Genomic DNA, 20,408 nt, shown 5'->3' with positions numbered 1-20,408 from the left:
GGGTCCAGGGAGACCAGATATAGTGAATGCAGGGTCCAGGGAGACCAGATATAGTGAATGTAGGGTCTGGGGAGACCAGATATAGTGAATGCAGGTCCAGGGAGAGCGGATATAGTGAATGCAGGGTCCAGGGAGACCAGATATAGTGAATGCAGGGTCCAGGGAGACCAGATATATCTGGGGTATAGTATCACTTTAAATGTCTGGATTTACTCTCACTGTACAATGAAAAGCTGAGACATAAAGGGCAGTCATCGCTATCCTTCTGAAAATGCCATTTACTTGGCTTTCTCTTGGGAGTCCCTATCATCTTGTAGGACAAGCATGTGACCAGTGAAGGTAGACCTTGTGATAAATCACACCAGCATTCCTCAGTGTTGCTATACTAATGAAAAGAAATGGAACACATGGAGATTTTTTGGTTTATACGTTTTATTTGCATCTAGAGCTACACGTACTAATTACATACGAACAGTTTTAATTACATAAAAGTCCATATTGTATGAACTTCTGCAAAGTGTTCCTTGATCTCTTCACTCTTCAGCTTTCTGCAAAGATAAAATAAAATAAATTAGTTGGATGTTGTACATTAAAGATAGATAATCTGCATGGCCAGAAGGTGGTCAGAGTCTGTGGTTTTGTAGCTTCCTGTGTCACTGCCTCCATCCTGCTCATTGGTCTATGAACAGGGGCGGACTGACCATTTGGAAACTCGGGCACTGCCCGAGGGCCCGGGGTCAGTAGGGGGCCCCATGAGATGCCCCTGGTACCTTTTTCATAGGATTTTTTGAGTTTGCGCAAGGACACAGGGGCCCCATGATCCCCTATTGCCCGGGGGCCCCATGAGTTGTCAGTCCATCCCTGTCTATGAATGATCATTCAAAACCTCTCTGATCACCCCAACCCCCATGTAAGATGCTTAGATATCTCCCTTTTGGCACCCATTGCCTAAACCAGGCTTTCTCAAACCTTTTCACACTGGGGAACCCTTGATATAACTTTCTAGTTTAGAGAACCTTTGCCAATCATTGTGATATCTATAGCTCATGGTACATTAACGTGATGGCCACTGGGACAAGTGCCCCCTTATGTTTGTGGACATTGGGAAGAATACCCAGATAGCTAAAAAGACCACTGGCTTTAGTGGTTCAATTGCTCAAGGAAACCCTAGCAGCCTCTGGAGGAACTTTGTTATTCCATGGAACCCTGGTTGAGAAAAGCTGGCTTATACAGTCACATCAACCTTTTACTGGGACCATTAGTTGCAGTTTGGACTAATGACATCACCTTTAAATTTGTTTTACATTTTTTTTATTTTTTGGCATTTTAAAATCATACAAATTTCCCAGGACCATGTTGGCTAGATTGGTATTTTCAGTATGGCTCTGAATAGCAATGGAGCCCCACCCCTGAGGATTCTTGTGTACAAATCTGCCTAGAAGTTCCTAGACTTGGAAAGGGGTGTAGATACATTCATCCTGAATAATCAGGATGTACATATTTAGAATAGGTGGTCTTGAGGCACTCATCATTATAAAGCACATATTAGAATCTACACCATTTGTTACATGGGGGAGATTTACTAAAACTGGAGAGTGAAAAATCTGGTGCAGCTCTGCAAAGCTTGCAGGATTTATTGTCAAAGATTAAAGCGGAGCTCCACCTAAAAGGGGAAAGTTCTGTTTTAAGGCTTCTTTCGCTGCTCCTAGTTAAGGATTGGCATCTTTGGGGAGCAGGGGGAGAACGGGTACCCGATTTTGACAGATACCCGCTCCCACTTCCGCTGCAATTGCCTAGGTGATTGGAAGCGGAAGTTGTCCTCCTCCCTCTCCATCGTCTTCTGGAACACATGACAGGTCCCAGAAGACCATTTAGAAAGTGCAGCGCTGCTAGCCTGGTTGTGAAACCGCAAGCCGTCACAGCCGGGTACCCACACTGAAGATGCCAGCGCCGGGAAAAGAGGACAGTCAGTGAAAGCAACTGCAGTGAGGACACCGTGGGATTGAGGGACAGATGAGTGTCTGTTTTTTTAAAAGTCAGCAACTCCAGTTTTTATTTTTTTCTATTGTGACGGGAGCTCCACTTTATTAGAATAAACTGAAGTTAGAAGCTGATTGGCTACCATGCAGAGCTGCACCAGATTTATTTTACTTATTTTAGGTACTTATATAGTGCCATCAGTTTATGCAGCACTTTACATATATATTGTGCATTCACATCAGTCCCTAATCCTCAAGGGGCGTACAATCTAAGGTCCCTAACTCACATTCATACATACACATACTAGGGACAATTTAGACAGGATCCAATTCACCTACCAGCATGTCTTTAGAGTGTGAGAGGAAACCAGAGTACCCGGAGGAAACTCACACAGGCACAGGGAGAACATGCAAACTCCAGGCAGGAGGTGCTGTGGCTGGGATTCGAACCAACGACCCGAGTACTGCCAAGTGGAAGTGCTAACCATTTAGCAACTGTGCTGCCCTGAGTGATCCAGTTTTAGTAATTCTCCCCCATAGTTACATAGTTTGTCAGGTTGAAAAAAAAAGGCATAAGTCCATCTAGTTCAACCAATGGAAAATAATAAATAAATATAAAATAAATATAAAACCTCCATATACAGAATTCAATACCCATGGCTGATCCAAAGGAAGGAAAAAAACCCTATAAAGTGTGGTCCAATTTGTTCCAGTGGGGAAAAATAAATTTCTTCCTAATCCCCAGAAGGAAGTCAGAAGGATTAACAATTTCTAATGTTAATACCGATAAATGTTAATATCCAAGCATTTTCCATTGGTATGTTCTTATAGTTACTTTCATGACTGTGTAAGATTCCTCAGTCTGCACAAATTCAGAGAACTGACCATATAAAACCAGAGTGAAGATGCTCTGTGCATTTAAATGCTACACATTCACATATGACTGGAGCACAGCAGAACACACAAGTATGAAGTCCTGACCTTGCCAATTTCCCGGCTTTTGACTCTGAGCTTGTTGACCTGAGACTCTGCAATGTCAGCACGTTCCTCTGCCTCCTCCAGCTCATGCTGAGTCTTCCTAAATCGGGCCAGATGGACTGTAGCTTGTTCCTCCTGAAATATTCATAAGTCACTTTTAGAGTTTGTTTCTTCTCTATGATTTTTATTAAATATTGGTGAGCATCAAAACAATGATAGAGTAGTCTCAGTATACTTACAACTTCTTCTGCTTGTCTCTTGTAAGACTTGACTTTCACCTGCAGCTTGTCAACCAAATCTTGGAGCCTAAACACGTTCTTCTTGTCCTCTTCAGACTGTGATATGTTAGAGACAATCAGACATTTTAGGAGGTGAACTAATCCCCATGCTAAGTCTAACCAAGTTTTTGTAAGAAAGCCAGTCAGCAAAGTCTATTTGGCTTCTGGATTCTTTGAAGTTTTATATTTGGAAAAAACACTGTGCTGTAAAAATCACTTTTTCCACCAACCAGATTTTGTACAACAGTGTGCTGTATGTTCTTTTGTTATATACTTTAGTCTGTAAGTTTCCTACTAGTTTATCAATATCTGGTGATTAATTCTACAAACCTGGTATGACAGCTCCTTGACTCTCCTCTCGTACTTGCGCACACCTTTGATGGCGTCTGAGCTTCTCTTCTGTTCAGCATCAAGTTCATTTTCCAGCTCACGCACCTGTAGAGTAGCATTAAATTGAGTTAAAGTTACCAGTTTTGACCTCCTGTCAATAATAAAATATTGGTTCTTACAGAAACAGATCGTTTGAAAAAAACTTACTCTGGCCTCCAGTTTCTGGAGTTGCTTCTTGCCACCTTTCATGGCCAGCTGCTCAGCCTCATCCAGACGGTGTTGAAGGTCCTTCACTGACTGTTCAAGGTTCTTCTTCATCCTCTCGAGGTGAGCACTGGTGTCCTGCTCTTTCTTCAGCTCTTCAGCCATCATGGCAGCCTATGTATTTAATAAATTATCATTACAAAGGCAAAATATTAACTTTTCAAGTGTTATGCATATTTTTATGTCATGTAAGACTTACATCAGTGATTGCTTTCTTTGCTTTTTCATCTGCATTCCTACATTCTTGGATGGCTTCTTCCACTTCAGTTTGCAGTTGTGAGACATCAGATTCAAGCTTCTTCTTTGTGTTGATAAGGCTGGTGTTCTGAAAGACAAATAACAAGCAATGATAACATCCATTACTGTGGATGAACAGTAAAACACAAAGTCCAAGAAAACTATCCTCCTCACCTGGGTGTGGAGAAGTTGGACACGCTCTGTGACATCGAGTAGCTCTTGCTCAGCCACCTTACGTGCACGCTCTGTCTGTTCCAGGGCAGACCTCATTTCTTCAATTTCTGCGGTCAAGAGGTTGCTTCGTCTTTCAGAAATAGCCAGCTGTTCTTTAAGGTCATCAATTCCTCTAAGAGCATCATCAAGATGCAGTTGGGCATCCTAAGTAGGTATAATGTGATATGTTAGCCCATTGGAAAACGTTATAGTTTAATTTAATTCAGACCAACTAGAATCTTCAATAACTGTACCTTGAGTTGTCCCTGAACATTTCTAAGTTGCTTTTGAGCCTCAGCTGCCTGTCGGTTGGCATGACTCAGTTGGATTTCCATCTCATTGAGATCTCCCTCCATCTTCTTCTTCAGTCTCAATGCATCATTCCTACTTCTGATCTCAGCATCCAAGGAGCTCTGCATGGACTCCAGGGCTCTTTGGCTGTTCCTCTTAATCTGGTCTATCTCTTCATCTTTTTCAGCTATCTTCCTGTCAATCTCAGACTTAACCTGGGTCAGTTCAAGTTGTATGCGCAGAATTTTGGCTTCTTCATGCTCCAGAGATGCTTCAGCTTCTTCAAGAGCTGTCTGGAAGTCAGACCTCTCCTGCTCAACCTGTTTTTTGGCCTTTTCCAACTCATGAACAGTTTTCCCTGCTTCTGCAATCTGTTCTGTCAGATCTGAAATCTCCTCTGAAGAAAGAATTTTTAAAACACAAAATTAAATAACAAACATGTAACTTCAGAAATTATGTGAACAAGATATTTAGAGAAACAAAATATAATGCTCTTAAAACAAAATACATATATACTTACGTTGAAGGTTCTTGTTTTCTCTCTTGAAGGTCTCCAATTGGTCTAATGCCTCTTCATAGGAATTCTTCATCTTAAAAACTTCAGTGCTTAGAGATCTGGATTCTTTCTGAGAAGCTTCCAGTTCAGCTTGGGTCTCCTCATACTTCTGTTTCCAGTCAGCCAGCACCTGATGAAATAAAAAAAAATGGAACATGGTTCTTCTGAGATCCATATTTTTAGTTACAAACCGAGTACTGGTTGTAATAACCTCTTAATATATGAATCATTTGTTCCATTGTCAGAATCATTCTATGATTCATTCAAATCTATATCAAAGACAAACCTTATCAAAGTTCTTCTGTTTCTTATCCAGAGCTGCACATGCTGAATTGGAACGTTCTACATCCACCATGAGATCCTCCACTTCACTTTGAAGTCTCTGTTTGGTCTTATCCAGGGAGGAACATTTGGAATTGACTGCCTCAATTTGTTCTTCAGCCTCCTGGAGACGCTGGGCCAGTTTCTTCCTGTTACACAGATAATAGAAAATTACATGTAAACCATCTATACCAACTTGTTGTATTGTGTGGTTTTCTTAAGATAAAAAATGCTAAATAATAAACAGTAGTTTGGCATTTATAAATCATTGAGCCTTGCCAGTTTTGTTTAACAATTTTTATAAAAGCATTCATATGATTTAAAATTGTTAGAAAGAACTAGGACACTTACTTGGCTTCTTCAAGTTCTTCTGTGCGCTGAATGGCATCTGTCTCATATTTTGTTCTCCACTGAGAGACTTCACTGTTGGCCTTGGACAATGAGCGTTGAAGCTCACCCTTGGCTTCCTGCTCCTCTTCAAATTGCTCCCTGAGCAAGTCACAGTCGTGGCGAGCAGACTGAAGCGCATGAGCTAGGGCATTCTTGGCCTATAGAAGTATAACAAAGCAAGGTGAGTGTCATTCACATTCACAAATTAGAGTTCTTTTCAGTGAAGAATATATTGTACCTTTGTCTCTTCCTCAAGCTGCCTCTTCAACTCTTCAACTTGTTGGGTGAAAGCCTGTTTGCCTCTGGAGAGTTGAGAGACCAAGGATTCTTTTTCTTCCACCTGGCGAGAGAATTCGCCTGTTTGGAGAGATAAAAAATAATAAAATTGGTATGGCGCTTCTCTGCGTGACAACCATTGCAAAAAAATGTTTCAAGGCTGATAAATACCAGTCTCTGTTTGAAGACGAGCTCTTTGGGCATTTAAGTCATTAATCACTCTTAAATGTTCTTCCTCTTTTGTTTTGATCTCAGAATATTGGTCCTCTAGGGTTCGGCACATCTTCTCCAAGTTTGCCTGTTAGGAAATCCAGATTCATTTTTAGTGCAGGGCAACTATATATAATAAAACGAAGCTTCACTAGCAATTTGGGATTCTAGTTGATAAGTTTTTAATAGCAGACATACCAGTTTTCAACCACTTCACACCCTTAGGATATACCAGTACATCCACGGGTTGAAGTGGTTATTCCAGGATCATGGCTGCAGCTGCAGCCATGGTGCCAGTATCCACATTTGCAGCTGGTGATGGACTTTCATGTATAAGTGATCCAAGTGACTCTACAGCCACCCAATCACATTTACAGGGCGTGGAGGGGGCCCCCCTCCCACTGCTGCCCACCACCCTGGTGCGGTTGGGGAGCCCAGGACTGCTGCGCTCAATCTGTCCAGCTGCAAGTACATGCATACATGCCCCTCCTCTGTGATGTCAGAAACTGGAATCAATGAGAATTTTGTCATTTCTGGTTTTAGTTTGTGTCTACAAGCCCCACTGGCTTATAAAGCATCTGGTCAAACTGATCTCTGTTTCATCAGATGCTTTTGAAGGCAGAGGAGAGATCTTGGGTCTAATAGACCCCTGATTTCTCAGTAAAGAGGACCTGTCACTGCCCATGCTATCACAAGGGATGTTTTTCATCCCTCGTGACAGCAATAAAGTTAAAAAAAATTAAAGGGGCAGTGAAAAAAGATTTTAACAAAATATTAAAATTAAAAAAAAACTTTCAAGAACCCTTATCCCCCTGTGCTCACACTTAAATGTGAAGGCATACGTAGGTCGTGCGTGCATTTGTAAACAGTGATCACACCAAACGTGTGAGGTATAATCATGAAAGTCAGAGTGAGAGCAATAATTCTAGCACCAAATCCCCTGTCTAATCCTAGACTGGTAATCTGTAAAAACGTCATCTACGGATAATTTAATGTACTGTAGTTTGTTGCCATTCCATGGGTGTGCGTAATTTTAAAGTGTGACATTTTAAAGCGGAGTTCCACTCACCTGGCAAAAAATAAAAGTAAGCAGCTACAAAAACTGTAGCTGCTGACTTTTAAAAAACAGCCACTTACCTGTCCCTCAGTCCCGCAGTGTGTCTCCCGCAGCCCGTATCACTGGCCGTCCTGTATTCCAAGATGCCAGCATCTTCAGTGTGGGTACCCGGCTGTGCAGCTTGTGGCTTCACAGCCGGGTACCCACTGCGCATGCACGAGTAGCGCTGCACTTTATGAATGGTCCTGTAGTCTTCTGGGACCTGTCACGTGTCCCAAAAGACTACAGGGAGGGAGGATACCTTCCATTTCTGATCACCTAGGCGATCGGACCGAAAATGGGAGCAGGTACCTGTCAAATTTGTGTATCCGCTCCCCCCGCCCCCCAAAGGTGCCAATCCTTAATGGAGAGTGGGGGAGCAGTCCTTAAAACGTAACTTCCCCTTTTGGGTGGAGCTCCGCTTTAAGCATCTATTTACTCAGCATAACATCATAGTTTATATTTTACCAAACATTTGGGTATTATTTTGTGTTAGTGTGCATTAAAATTCAATAATGTAGTTTCTGCTGAAAATTTGCATTTAGAAAAATGGCTGCACAAGTATCTTTCAAATTGCAACAACCACTATTTTATTCTCCAGGGCCTCTAAATAAGAAATATAGAAAAATTGGGGCTTCTAAGTAATATTTTTTGCAGGAAAAAAAATGCTGATTTTTACATGTATATGAGAAATGTAAGAATTGGCCCAGTTTTTAAGTGGTTAAATTAATATTGACAAAAAGTATTTTTTTTCTTTTTTACCTTTTGTGGATAACTGTAAAAATGATGTAGTGTTGAGAGATCCTTTGATACCATATAAGGTCACATGGGCTTGTGTACTCTTGGCTGGAGGACAGTAAGTATGTGGGCTCCCTGCCATGATAATGGTACATTATATACCATTTATATTTATTTATACCATTATATACCATATATATTCCCTGGTCTCCTCCTCCCATGCCCACCTCCAGGACTTCTCCAGGGTGTCACGCATCCTCTGGAACTCCCTGCCCCAACCCATCTCTTCAGGGAAGCCTACCCCACCCCCTGCTAACTTGCCGACCTCCTCCACTCTTCCTACCACTCCATCCCCCACAGCTATCTCCTCCTGTGCCACCATCCCCTCCCTCCTAGATTGTAAGCTCGAAAGAGCAGGGCCCTCGATCCCCATGAATGGACGAAGCAAGAAAAACACCTTGAATCTTTCCTTTATCCATTGTGTTCATTTTTAATAAATTTGTGGGGGAAAAAAAGTTTTATGTTTAATTGTGCTATTGAAAGCAAGTATACAAATGGAGAAACAGAAAAAGGGCGCACCAACCTAGTGCATTATCGTTTAAAATAATTTATTAAAGAAACAAAAACAGGTATCATACTCACAATGGACATAATAACACAGGCATGTCAAACTGAACAAGATGTATGATCCAAACAACATCTGAGTCCATACGATGGAACCCTGGATGACCAACTGGCTAATGCGTTTCGAGGACACAACCCTTCCTCAGAGCCAACCTCTCTAAGGAAGAGGTTGTGTCCTCAAAACGCATCCTCTCTGAGGAAGAGGTTGTGTCCTCGAAACGCGTTAGTCAGTTGGTCATCCAGGGTTCCATCGTATGGACTCAGATGTTGTTTGGATCATACATCTTGTTCAGGTTGACATGCCTGTGTTATTATGTCCATTGTGAGTATGATACCTGTTTTTGTTTCTTTAATAAATTATTTTAAACGATAATGCACTAGGTCGGTGCGCCCTTTTTCTGTTTCTCCATTTGTATTCAGTGTATTCGGACCACCCTGGTCTGTTGAGGGCAGCAAGCAGTGCATATTCCAGAAAATTCCAGAACATTCCTATTGGGTCTACTGAGTCCTTTCCTAGCGCAGGAGTAAAGTGTTTGTTGTGTTGGATTGAAAGCAAGTATACCTCTCTTTACTTTCAAATTGTGGTGAACACATAAGAAAAGCAAATATCATCTTATATTTTAGGGAAAACAATTAAGCATCTGGTGGCCATAACAGCGCCAGTTGGGCCCCTCGCTGTGCTAGAGGGAAAACGGGTTGGTATGTGCATGACTAAGGACTTGCGGCCTTCCAGCCATGAGAAAAACAACCTGAATGTCAGTTTGAATCAGAAGCATTGAGAACATATTCACTCATCTGCAGCACGGAGTCAGTACTATTTTACCTTACCTGCTTATCATGGCTAAAGTCTCTGGGAGAGGTCTCTTAAAAGAAAACTTTGCTAACAAAGTTTTTATATCATATACTGTATGTCATACCTGAAATAAAACATAGGAACCAAGCTTGCACTCACTTTTGCTTTAGAGACAGACTCCATGTTGCTTGCTAGGTCGTCTATCTCCATCTTCAGCTCACTCTTCTCCTTTTCCAATTTCTGTTTGACCCTCTGAAGGTTGTCAACCTGTTCTCCGAACTCTGCCACGCTATCAGCATGCTTCTTCCGGAGAGTGGCAGCAGTGGCTTCATGCTGCAAGGTGGCCTCCTCCAGGTCACGCCTCATCTTCTGGAATTCTGCCTCACGTTTCTTGTTCATCTCTATCTGAGCAGATGTTGCCCCTCCAGCTTCCTCCAGACGCTCGCTGATCTCTTCAAGCTCCCTGGAGAGGTCGGAACGTTGCTTTTCAGCCTTGGCACGAGCCGCACGCTCTGCCTCAATTTCTTCTTCAAGTTCCTCAATGCGGGCCTAAAGTTCACATACGTTTTTGTTTTCTTGCACATTTATGATAACAGAAACACAAACCTATTTGTATTATGCTCCTCAAGTTACCTGAAGTTCCTTAATCTTTTTCTGAAGCTGTGAAGCCAAAGCCTGTTCATCTTCAATCTTGCTCTGAAGCTGGCTCATTTCAAACTCCTTCCTGTTTAAGCAAAAGTGAAATAAAGTTAAATGATTTTGCCATTCATCTATGATTTACATTTCTAAACTACCAATCACAATGTTTTACTTTTTAACTTTTTCATCCAGCTGTTGCTTGTCATTTTCCAGGTCCATCGTGGACTCCTGAGCCAACTTCAAGTCACCCTCCAGCTTCCTCTTTGCTCTCTCCATATCCATGCGGAGCTTCTTCTCTTGTTCAAGAGATCCCTCCAGCTACAATATACAAGTTAAATTAATAAATATCTTCCCACCCTATTATTATAGCACACATAACTTGGTTACTTATTGTCTTTTTTATTTGCTCACATCGTCCACTTGCTGTTCCAGCTTGGTCTTAGCCTTAGTCAGGGTGTTGACTTTGTCCTCTTCAGCTTGAAGGTCATCCAAGGTCTGTTGATGGGCTTCCTGAAGAGCTTTCTTCTCCTTGGTCAGCTTGGCAATGTTTTCATCAAGCACGGCCATTTCTTCAGTAAGGTTTTTCACCTATGTAGTACAGAAATGACAAGTTAATGTGCAGCTGATATACAGGATACATTCAGTATGCAAGTACCAGCACCACCAATGTACCACGTCACATATACTGGTTCAGTACCTTGTTTTCTGTGGCATGCTTCTCTTTCTCTACTTTAGCCAGAGTCAACTCGAGGTCATCAATGTCCTTTTTTAACTCAGAACATTCATCTTCAAGTTTCCTCTTCTTTGCGGTAAGCTCTGCATTTGATTCCTCTTCATCTTCCAGCCTCTCATTAATCTCCTTGATTTTGGCTTCCAGTTGAATCTTGGATTTGATGAGACCCTCACACCTTTCCTCTGCATCTGAAAGGTTCTCAGATTCCTGCAAAGTACATTTAATTATAGTTATAAATTGCTTATTCATAGATTGTGTACTATGATGAGTTTACTCTGATGTGGTAATTACAATAGTTAAACACTTACAGATGCAACTTGGAGCTGCAGGTCATTCTTCTCTTGCAGGATGGATACCATCTTCTCTTCAAGCTCCTTCCTCTTGGCCTCTGACTTAGTCAGAGCCTCCTTTGTCTTCTCAAACTCTTCCTTCATGTTGGCCATTTCCTTCTCAGATTCAGCGCTCTTCAGCAGAGGCTTGATCTTGAAGTACAGCTTCATCCATGGCCAATGCTTGACATTCATGAAGGAGCGAACATTGTACTGGATGCAGAAGATGGACTCTCTGGAAGGCAGATGCAACCATTATTTGAATGAACATTTCATTATTGTTTTATAACAAACTTTGAAATTAAAATACCTCCTCTCCATCATTTTTCCGAACTCAACTCTCATGAGGTATCCTCTGCAAATGGCCTGAGTACGAGTAATCAGTTGTGCCAACTTATCATCTCGCATCTCCTCAAGAGTACCCAGCAGACCAGCTTTGAAGAACACCTAGAAATCATGGAAACTAATATAAAACTTGTGCATAGTTTTTGGGGAGTTAAATATTATAAATCACACTGATACGAAAGTGTACCTTAGTGTGCCCAAATTTGTATTGCGTGTGGTCAACATCAATAGATCCAAGAAGCTTCTCGGAAGCCTTCTTGCTGTCAATAAACTGACCTTCTGGGATGGCACTTGCATTCAGGACTTTGTAACTGTATTATTAAATAGGGAAAATGTAAACGTCCTCGCATAGCACTTGCCAAACTATTTCTACCACGTAGTGAGGGAGGCTCTGGCCTTCCAAATGTTCGAGCTTACAACCTGTCATGTCTTCTACGTATAAGTCTGGACTGGCTCACCCACTCCTCCCAGTACTCTAATTTCCGCATTGAATCGGCCCTAGCACGCCCTTATGACCTCTCGGCCCTATTGCACTCCAATGTTAATTCCTTGCCAGCGCATCTAAAACATAACACACTCTTTCGTGACACCCTTATCACTTGGAGGGAGGTCAGGCGCAAATTGGGGGTTTCTCCGTGGCTCTCTCGCTTTCTCCCTATTCATCGTAATCCTTCATTTACCCCTCCGCAATTACATGATGCCTATGGTACCTGGACAGCTCAGAATTTAACCCTGATACAACACCTCTACGATACTTCAACGGGTACACCGAAACCTCTCAACAGCATCCTTCAAACTTATGGACTACCAGCACACCACTTCTTCTACATTCTTCAAGTAAGGAACTTTGTCAACTCCGTTGTGCCTAATAAAGCAATTAGATTTCAGTCGACGTTTATTGATGTCTTGGCAAAGTCTCGAAAATATAAAATAGCAAACATCTACAGACCTCTAAACCTTCTGTGCGCCAAACCTTTCGAATCCTTCAATGCAGTAAAATCCTGGATCAAGGCGTTCGATAATAGCTTGACGGCGGAACAGCTGCTCTCAGGCTTTAACTCCACCTGTGCCTTCAACCACAACGAATTTTGGCGTGAGCAACAGCTAAAGATTCTTCACCGTGCCTATATGCCATGCATCTACTCTAAAAACGATCCGGCTCTCTCAGCCTGCCCTCTATGCGGTAGTCAATCTCCGTCATTAAAACACAGACTCTGGCTTTGTCCAGCCATTGCGGCATTCTGGAAACAAGTGGTTAACTTCATACATGTCATTACTTCTTTCCGATTACCTATCCACCCGTTACCACTCCTCTTTGGCTTCCTGGAACAACCAGTCATTGGCCTCTTCTCATCTCAAACGTCGTCCTTCAGGAACAACAAAGCCTGGATATCCTCATGTCTACTTATAGCAAGACGGGCTATTCTTCGGAAGTGGATCTCCAACTGCCTTCCATCCTTGGCTGACATTAAGCAGGAACTCAACTTCCTTCTACGTCTTGACAAACTAAATTTAATAATGTCTCCGACTTCCTCTAAGGAGTCTCAATACCTAGGCAAATGGACTTCCTATATCACAGGTTCTCTATCCGTACGTGAACAGGCATTCTTTCTTCAAGATCCATGTTGCTCGAACCGCCCAATGTATCAGTCTGTAAACTCGTCGGCATTGGGTCATTCATCTTTTTGATTAGGTTATACCGTTTTTGCATTGCTAAACTGTAGATGGTACAATGTTTTTCTCCACTGTTCTCCTCCTCTTTATCCATAGGCCCACTTATGTTATCTGGAATGTGAACTCTCCGAGATATCTCTTGTGACGGAACCCACAAGTCCTGATTTCTGCCTCCGTTTTCCTTTCTGTAGCTTCTCTACTACTTTTTTTTTTTTCTTTTTCATTCTGGTCGGACAGGTCCCCGGGTAACCCTCCACTCTCCCCCTTATTCCTTTAACCTAGCAATCGCATTCACCTATTATTTTTTTTTTTTTTTTTTTTTTTTCATACCAGTTCTCATTCATACCACCTATTCTGATTGCTTTCTCTGCTCACGATTCTTCCCCCCCTATACTTTTATCTTCACTCTCCAGCTTTCCTATTTTTTTATACACTCCTAATTCTTACATCCTTGGGTCTTTCTTCTTTTTTTTTTTCTGATCCTTCCTCGATATGATAATATTGGGCAAATTCACTTGTCCTGTGTCACCTCTGTTTTATATAAGAGCTACGCACTCATCACTCTCACGTATTCTTTTTCCGTCACCTACTTATGCAAGCTCTATGCTCCAGCAATCCTCAAACGTCTCTCATGTCTGCTTCTATTTTTTTTTAAGTTTGTGTTATTTTCCATCAGCTAACCTTTATGACTCGATACATTTGATGTAATATTCATGTCATAACTGCCTCATCATTTTGACTTTTCCTACCTTGTCCTTTCTTGTTAAATCCTTAATAAATTTTCTTGAAAAAAAAAAAAAAAATAGGGAAAATGTAAATATGTCCATTGTGTTTTCTGTCATATAGCGTCACATACTGTAGCTGAGTAATTGACCCATACCGTTGTTTAAAGTCAGCGTAGAGGATTCTGCTGGGGAAACCTTTCCTGCAAATTCTGATGCCCTCCAGCACACCATTACACCTTAGCTGATGCATGACCAAGTGATGATCCATAGCACCTAAACATGAAAATGTTTAATGGTGAAACTGAATCTTTGGTAGAACATTGGTATTTTTACAGTTCTCAAGAAGAAATTTGTAATTTTAATTTTTACAGAGTTTACCTTTGAAAAAACTTTAAAAGAAAAAAATGTACACTTAAATATTACAAACAAAAACCAATTTTTATCAACAATAACCAACATGTGGCAAGTTTTAGATGAATTTGTATTTATTTGTATAATTCAAAGACCCAATGTTATTGTGCAGTTGAATAAGCAGCCTGAACACTAAAGGTTGCTGGCATGAGGAACCAGTATCTGTCAGCACATGTACACTGCTGTGCTTTCCAGGCAGAAAGTGTAGTAAGGGAAACAAAGAAACACAGCGCCTCTAAGTGTGTACTGTGAAGGCATTTAATATAAAGATAAGTAGTAACTCACATCTTGGAATTTAAAAACAGGCTCATCTAAGATGTGAGTTACTACCAGGGGCGGACTGACAACTCATGGGGCCCCTGGGCAATAGGGGATCATGGGTCCCCTGTGTCCTTGCCCAAACTCAAAAAAGCCTATGAAAAAGGTACCAGGGGCATCTCATGGGGCCCCCTACTGACCCCAGGCCCTCGGGCAGTGCCCGAGTTTCCAAATGGTCAGTCCGCCCCTGGTTACTACTTATCTTTCTATTAAATACCTTCACATTACACACTTAGAGGAGCTGTGTTTCTTTGTTTCCCTTCTGCAGAGTTATGCTTCGCTCCTATGCAGCTTGCCCTGGACTACCTTCTGGACTACCTTCACCCCTGCCCATTTGGAACTCATCAAACATACCTGGACTGCCACACCATGGGCCTGTTATCCCTTTTGTAGAAAGTGTAGTAAGCATGCTTAATAAACTGTTATGGAGGCACCCAGCCCATTGTTGTTTAGTTACAAAATATGAATGAAAAAATCCTACATTGACTCTAGAAATACTAAAAACAAAAGAATGTGTACAGTATAGACTAAACTTCTTTATGGATTAGAGCATTCTTTATAGTTTTGTTTTTTGGAGCGCTAACCTGGGGTCTTGGTTTCATTGGGGATCAAGCAACGCACAAAGTGAGGGTGAGTGCTCCTCAAGTTTGTCATCAGTTTGTTCAGATTCTCCTGTAGCCAGAAAATAATTATATATATTAGAAAATGTACAGCAGAAATGAGGAATATCCATGTTCCGTGTATCCAATATAAAATGTCACATACCCTGAAGAGAGCAGACACAGTCTGGAAAGATGAACCCTTCTTCTTAGCACCCTTCTTGCCACCAGAGTCTGCAACAGGAGGAATATCATGTTAGGACATGTGTGGAAGGATTAATGTTGCTGGTGATATGGGTGTAGACCAGCAATGGGCAAACTACGGCCCGCGGGCCGTATATGGCCCGGCGGACCTTTTAATCCGGCCCGCGGAGCGTGATACATTGGCTGTCAGGATGTGTGTAGGCGGGGCAGCGTGACAAACGTGAGGGGAGCTAGGCTCCTCTCACAGTCCGCCCTGAAGACCGGAACGGCGCGGGAACACGGCAAGAGGAACGCGCGGAGCAAAGGTAAGTAAATTGACACAGGGGAATTTGGGGAATGAATTACTATAGGGGGGATGAATTACAATGGGGGGATGAATTACTATATGGGGGATGAATTACTATATGGGGGATGAATTACTATGGGGGATGAATTACTATATGGGGGATGAATGGGGGATGAATTACTATATGGTGGATGAATTACTATAGGGGGGATGAATTACTGTATGGGGGATGAATTACTATATGGGGGATGAATTACTATATGGGGGATGAATTACTATGGGGGATGAATTACTATGGGGGATGAATTACTATATGGGGGATGAATTACTATGGGGGATGAATTACTATATGGGGGATGAATTACTATGGGGGATGAATTACTATATTGGGGATGAATTACTATATGGGGGATGAATTACTATGGGGGATGAATTACTATATGGGGGATGAATTACTATATGGGGGATGAATTACTATTGGGGATGAATTACTATGGGGGATGAATTACTATATGGGGGATGAATTACTATATGGGGGATGAATTACTATGGGGGATGAATTACTATGGGGGATGAATTACTATATGGGGGATGAATTACTATGGGGGATGAATTACTATATGGGGGATTAATTACTATGGGGGATGAATTACTATATGGGGGATGAATTACTATATGGGGGATGAATTACTATGGGGGATGAATTACTATGGGGGATGAATTACTATATGGGGGATGAATAACTATATGGGGGATGAATTACTATGGGGGATGAATTACTATATGGGGGATGAATTACTATGGGGGATGAATTACTATATGGGGGATGAATTACTATGGGGGATGAATTACTATGGGGGATGAATTACTATATGGGGGATGAATTACTATATGGGGGATGAATTACTATGGGGGATGAATTACTATATGGGGGATTATTACTATACTTACTATGGATGACACATACACATCATTCATCTACTCTTGGTCCGGCCCCCGGGTCCGATATATGAACCCATTGCGGCCCTCAAGTCAAAAAGTTTGCCCACCCCTGGTGTAGACTCAGCTCCTAATTTTGAGAATATTTTCTTCCCACATGGGTCTTTCATCCCTAATACTAATGCAAATCGTAAGGTATAGTTTAGTACTATGTGTGAATGTCTTTAGGATTGTGATGGGAACAATGGAAGGTAAGTTCCTTTGAGTGCAAGAGAGACTGAATCGATGCACGTCTTTTATAAAAAAATATATAAATCACTTAATATACTGGAAGTGTAGCAAGCAAATGCTTTAGGCATGGAAGACAGAACACAGATTACAGAATGTATTACCTCCTTCAGAACCAGAATAGGCAGAATACAGGAAGGACAAGAGTTTCACTGATGACTTCTGGTAGAGGCCAATGACAGTCTCATTCAGTGGGTCCTTGTTCTTGTCCAGCCAGCCACTGATATTGTAATCCACAGTTCCAGCATAGTGGACCAAGGAGAAGTGAGCCTCAGCTTTGCCTTTGGCTGGTTTAGGTTTCTGGAAGTTGTTAGACTTCCCCAGATGTTGGTCGTACAGCTTGTTCTTGAAGGACGTGTCTGTTGCCTTGGGGAACATGCACTCTTCTTCCAGAATGGAGAAGATGCCCATTGGCTAATCACAGAAAAGCAGTAACATTTTGGTGTATTGCTAGGCTCTCAGTTTGTACTTGTAAAATGTGTTAAAACTGGGTGATAAAAAGTAGCAAGCATACCTTCTCAATAAGCTCAATGCAGGCAGCCAAGTCCATGCCGAAGTCAATGAACTCCCAGTCAATGCCTTCCTTCTTGTACTCCTCTTGTTCCAGCACAAACATGTGGTGGTTAAAGAACTGTTGCAGTTTCTCATTGGTGAAGTTAATACAAAGCTGCTCCAAGCTGTTGTACTAAAAAAAGACAATTTACTAAATTACACTTTTCCATATAAAATATGGCGGGACATTCACGTACTATGTCATGCTACTTACATCAAAGATCTCAAAGCCAGCAATATCCAAGACGCCAATAAAGTGCTGCCTTGGCTGTTTTGTGTCCAGCTGCTGGTTGATGCGGATGACCATCCACAAGAACATTTTCTCATAGACAGACTTGCCCAGGGCACCGACAGAGTTGTACACCTTGAAAAGAACAAAGTTGCAAGTTTATATGCTCTAAACTGTGTCCTACAAATATAAAAATAGCAAAAAAATGTATGTACCTGCTGGACAGTTTGACCTTTGGTGACAAATTCATTTCCGACTTTAACCCTGGGGTAACACAAAGCCTTCAGAAGATCAGCTGAATTCAGGCCCATCAGGTAGGCAGCCTTGTCAGCCACTGTGAAACAGTAATAAGTTTAATATCTGCCCCTTTTTGCTTTTAACCTCCTCGGCGGTATGATTCTTTCCGATTTTTTTGTGCTGAAAGCGGTACCATTTTTTTGCATGGAAATATGTAGTTTTTTATTGTAGGCCTGTAATTTTTAGGAATAACTCACTGAAATCTGTCCGAACAAGAGTCTAGTAAACATCCCGGGTATGATAAAACTTGAAACACGAAATCATAAATTATAATTTAATAAATAATCATAAAAAATAATAATATAATAATAATAAATTTAATTCAATGTTATAATCAAACCAAAAACAATGAAATTTGAAATACTGAGGCAAATTTGCACATCGCTGACCAAAGTCGCAAAATCGTTTTCAGTGTCTGATGACGAATTTCCCCCACGAATCATTATCACTCAATTCTGCAAGTGGTTCCGATTTACTATCACTGTTCTAAAACCGCTTTTGACGTAAAGGGACGCTTTTTGGACGCCATGGACTTTTCTAAGTTTCCAGGCAGAAAGAACAGTCAAAATGCAGGCAGGACGCAGGACAAAGTAGTAGGGACAAAATATATGTGAAATGCATTGAAACAGCTATGAGAGCAAAAATGAAATTTTTTAAAAATTTCAAATTTCCCGCCGGTTCCGGCGCCCGTACGTCCCGACGTCACAGGGACCGGAACACGGAAGCCGGATGCCGGCATCGGCTGGAGGAGATGGCCGGGGACGCTGCAGGGGACACATCGCTGGAGCGAAGGACAAGCAACGCCGCATGGTAAGCCCGAGTGTAGCTCGGGGTTACCGCTCTTGGTATTGAAATTTTACCCCGAGCTACACTCGGGAATACTGCTAAGGAGGTTAAAGCAGAAGACTCTATGATAACAAGAAGAACATCAAGTGCTCATGGCCATATCTGCCTCACCTTCCGTGCCATCAGGCTCAGCCTGCTCCTCTCTTTGCTTCTGTTTGAATTTCATGTTTCCATAGTGCATGACAGCACCGGTCATTTTGTAGATACCGATCTTCTCGTCTGGGTTGAAGCCAAGGATGTCAATAGCACTCTGTTAAACATAAACTCATCAAATTAAACTTTTCTCTGATTGTAATGCATTCATATATACACCACATTAGGTAAATTGATGTGTTGTAAGTTTAATGTTCCAGGGAGTGAGTCCACTTACATCGGTGGCCATTAATTCTTCTTGGTCATCGATGCTGGCCACGGTGATCTCACCTTGGCTGACATAGGGGAAGTCATAGGGGTTGGTGGTGATCAGAAGCATTTCTAGAAGAATGAAGGAATGCATGTTTTGTGTTGCAGATATTATGGTCATTTTAACTAACCAGCCCTGAGATTTACATCCCAGAACACAAGTCACCAATTCAGTAACAATTTTCTATTTCTTGCTAAAATTTTCTACTGCTTATTTTTATAGATCCTTATATTATTTATATATCTCTCCATCTCTTTCTTACACTTGTAAACTATTCATTAACTATATTTTTCCTACTAGCAAGATCTGATCTGTCACTTTAACTGTTTACATAAGGCCAGTCCTTCCAAAATTCATATACCACTTTGGGTTGCATTACACATTTTCTCAGAGTTGGTTGCATTGAAATCTTTGCAATTGGGTTTCTAGATCTGCCAAGCTGCTTTAGACAATACAATCCCTCTCCTTATTGGGTTCTTATGTTATGGAAAAAGTAGCAGCAGGAGTGAGAAATGGATTTTTATTTGATGGACTTTAATGTTTTTACATAAAGAGGTTGATAAACACATCTTCCTCAGCATCACTTACCAATCAGTTCTGGCCTTTTGTTGGACATGATCTGGTAGAAGATGTGGTAGCTCCTCTCAGCAGACAACTGGAATGTTACTCTGGATTTTTCCAGAAGATCTAGGATAAGCGATAATTTATAACATACATGGGGGGAAAGCTGGCTGCATTTTTTTTAGTGTTTGGTGCAGTTTAACGACAATTAGACATAATAAATTAACACTGGTAGAGAATTAAAAAGGTCTCTCTACAGCTCCTTAATATTAAAAGTAGAACTAAATTCTCTCAATCAACACAATTTGTAATCCTTATGCAACTAGCCTTAATATATACATATGTGTGTGTGTTTAAGGTTGTAACTTTTTTTTTTTCTTCAATTGCTTCCTGGTTTCTGATGAAGAATGTCATAACCCACATGGAAGAAAAATATATTTGAAATATAGTTTAAAA

At 41.4% G+C, this 20,408-nt stretch overlaps 1 protein-coding gene across 1 annotated transcript in view; it reads right to left on the bottom strand.

The window, feature by feature from the left end:
- Positions 1-392: 392 nt before the first annotated feature.
- LOC149442053 (myosin-4-like) overlaps positions 393-20,408 on the bottom strand; it is a 28,980-nt gene continuing 8,964 nt past the window's right edge. The window contains exons 9-39 of the mRNA XM_089656575.1: positions 19,980-20,078; positions 19,359-19,462; positions 19,100-19,238; positions 18,061-18,179; positions 17,831-17,980; positions 17,579-17,749; positions 17,169-17,478; positions 15,514-15,581; positions 15,333-15,420; positions 14,175-14,292; positions 11,808-11,931; positions 11,586-11,722; positions 11,255-11,510; positions 10,911-11,153; positions 10,625-10,801; positions 10,386-10,531; positions 10,208-10,298; positions 9,734-10,123; positions 6,285-6,411; positions 6,076-6,194; positions 5,799-5,995; positions 5,413-5,596; positions 5,091-5,256; positions 4,534-4,967; positions 4,241-4,444; positions 4,029-4,154; positions 3,773-3,943; positions 3,566-3,670; positions 3,197-3,292; positions 2,961-3,092; positions 393-548 (exon numbers count right to left, since the gene is read on the bottom strand). Coding sequence (XP_089512701.1) covers positions 534-548; positions 2,961-3,092; positions 3,197-3,292; positions 3,566-3,670; positions 3,773-3,943; positions 4,029-4,154; positions 4,241-4,444; positions 4,534-4,967; positions 5,091-5,256; positions 5,413-5,596; positions 5,799-5,995; positions 6,076-6,194; positions 6,285-6,411; positions 9,734-10,123; positions 10,208-10,298; positions 10,386-10,531; positions 10,625-10,801; positions 10,911-11,153; positions 11,255-11,510; positions 11,586-11,722; positions 11,808-11,931; positions 14,175-14,292; positions 15,333-15,420; positions 15,514-15,581; positions 17,169-17,478; positions 17,579-17,749; positions 17,831-17,980; positions 18,061-18,179; positions 19,100-19,238; positions 19,359-19,462; positions 19,980-20,078 — 5,006 coding nt within the window. The 3' untranslated portion in view covers positions 393-533. The remainder of the gene's footprint in view (positions 549-2,960; positions 3,093-3,196; positions 3,293-3,565; positions 3,671-3,772; positions 3,944-4,028; positions 4,155-4,240; positions 4,445-4,533; positions 4,968-5,090; positions 5,257-5,412; positions 5,597-5,798; positions 5,996-6,075; positions 6,195-6,284; positions 6,412-9,733; positions 10,124-10,207; positions 10,299-10,385; positions 10,532-10,624; positions 10,802-10,910; positions 11,154-11,254; positions 11,511-11,585; positions 11,723-11,807; positions 11,932-14,174; positions 14,293-15,332; positions 15,421-15,513; positions 15,582-17,168; positions 17,479-17,578; positions 17,750-17,830; positions 17,981-18,060; positions 18,180-19,099; positions 19,239-19,358; positions 19,463-19,979; positions 20,079-20,408) is intronic.

This window comes from Staurois parvus, unplaced genomic scaffold (assembly GCF_062004578.1).
Source record: "Staurois parvus isolate SC_StPar_1 unplaced genomic scaffold, SC_StPar_1.0 ptg000918l, whole genome shotgun sequence".
Taxonomy (NCBI): Eukaryota; Metazoa; Chordata; class Amphibia; order Anura; family Ranidae; genus Staurois; species Staurois parvus.
Note: the sequence above shows the minus strand (reverse complement) of the source record. Positions and strands in the feature narration are given on the sequence as shown.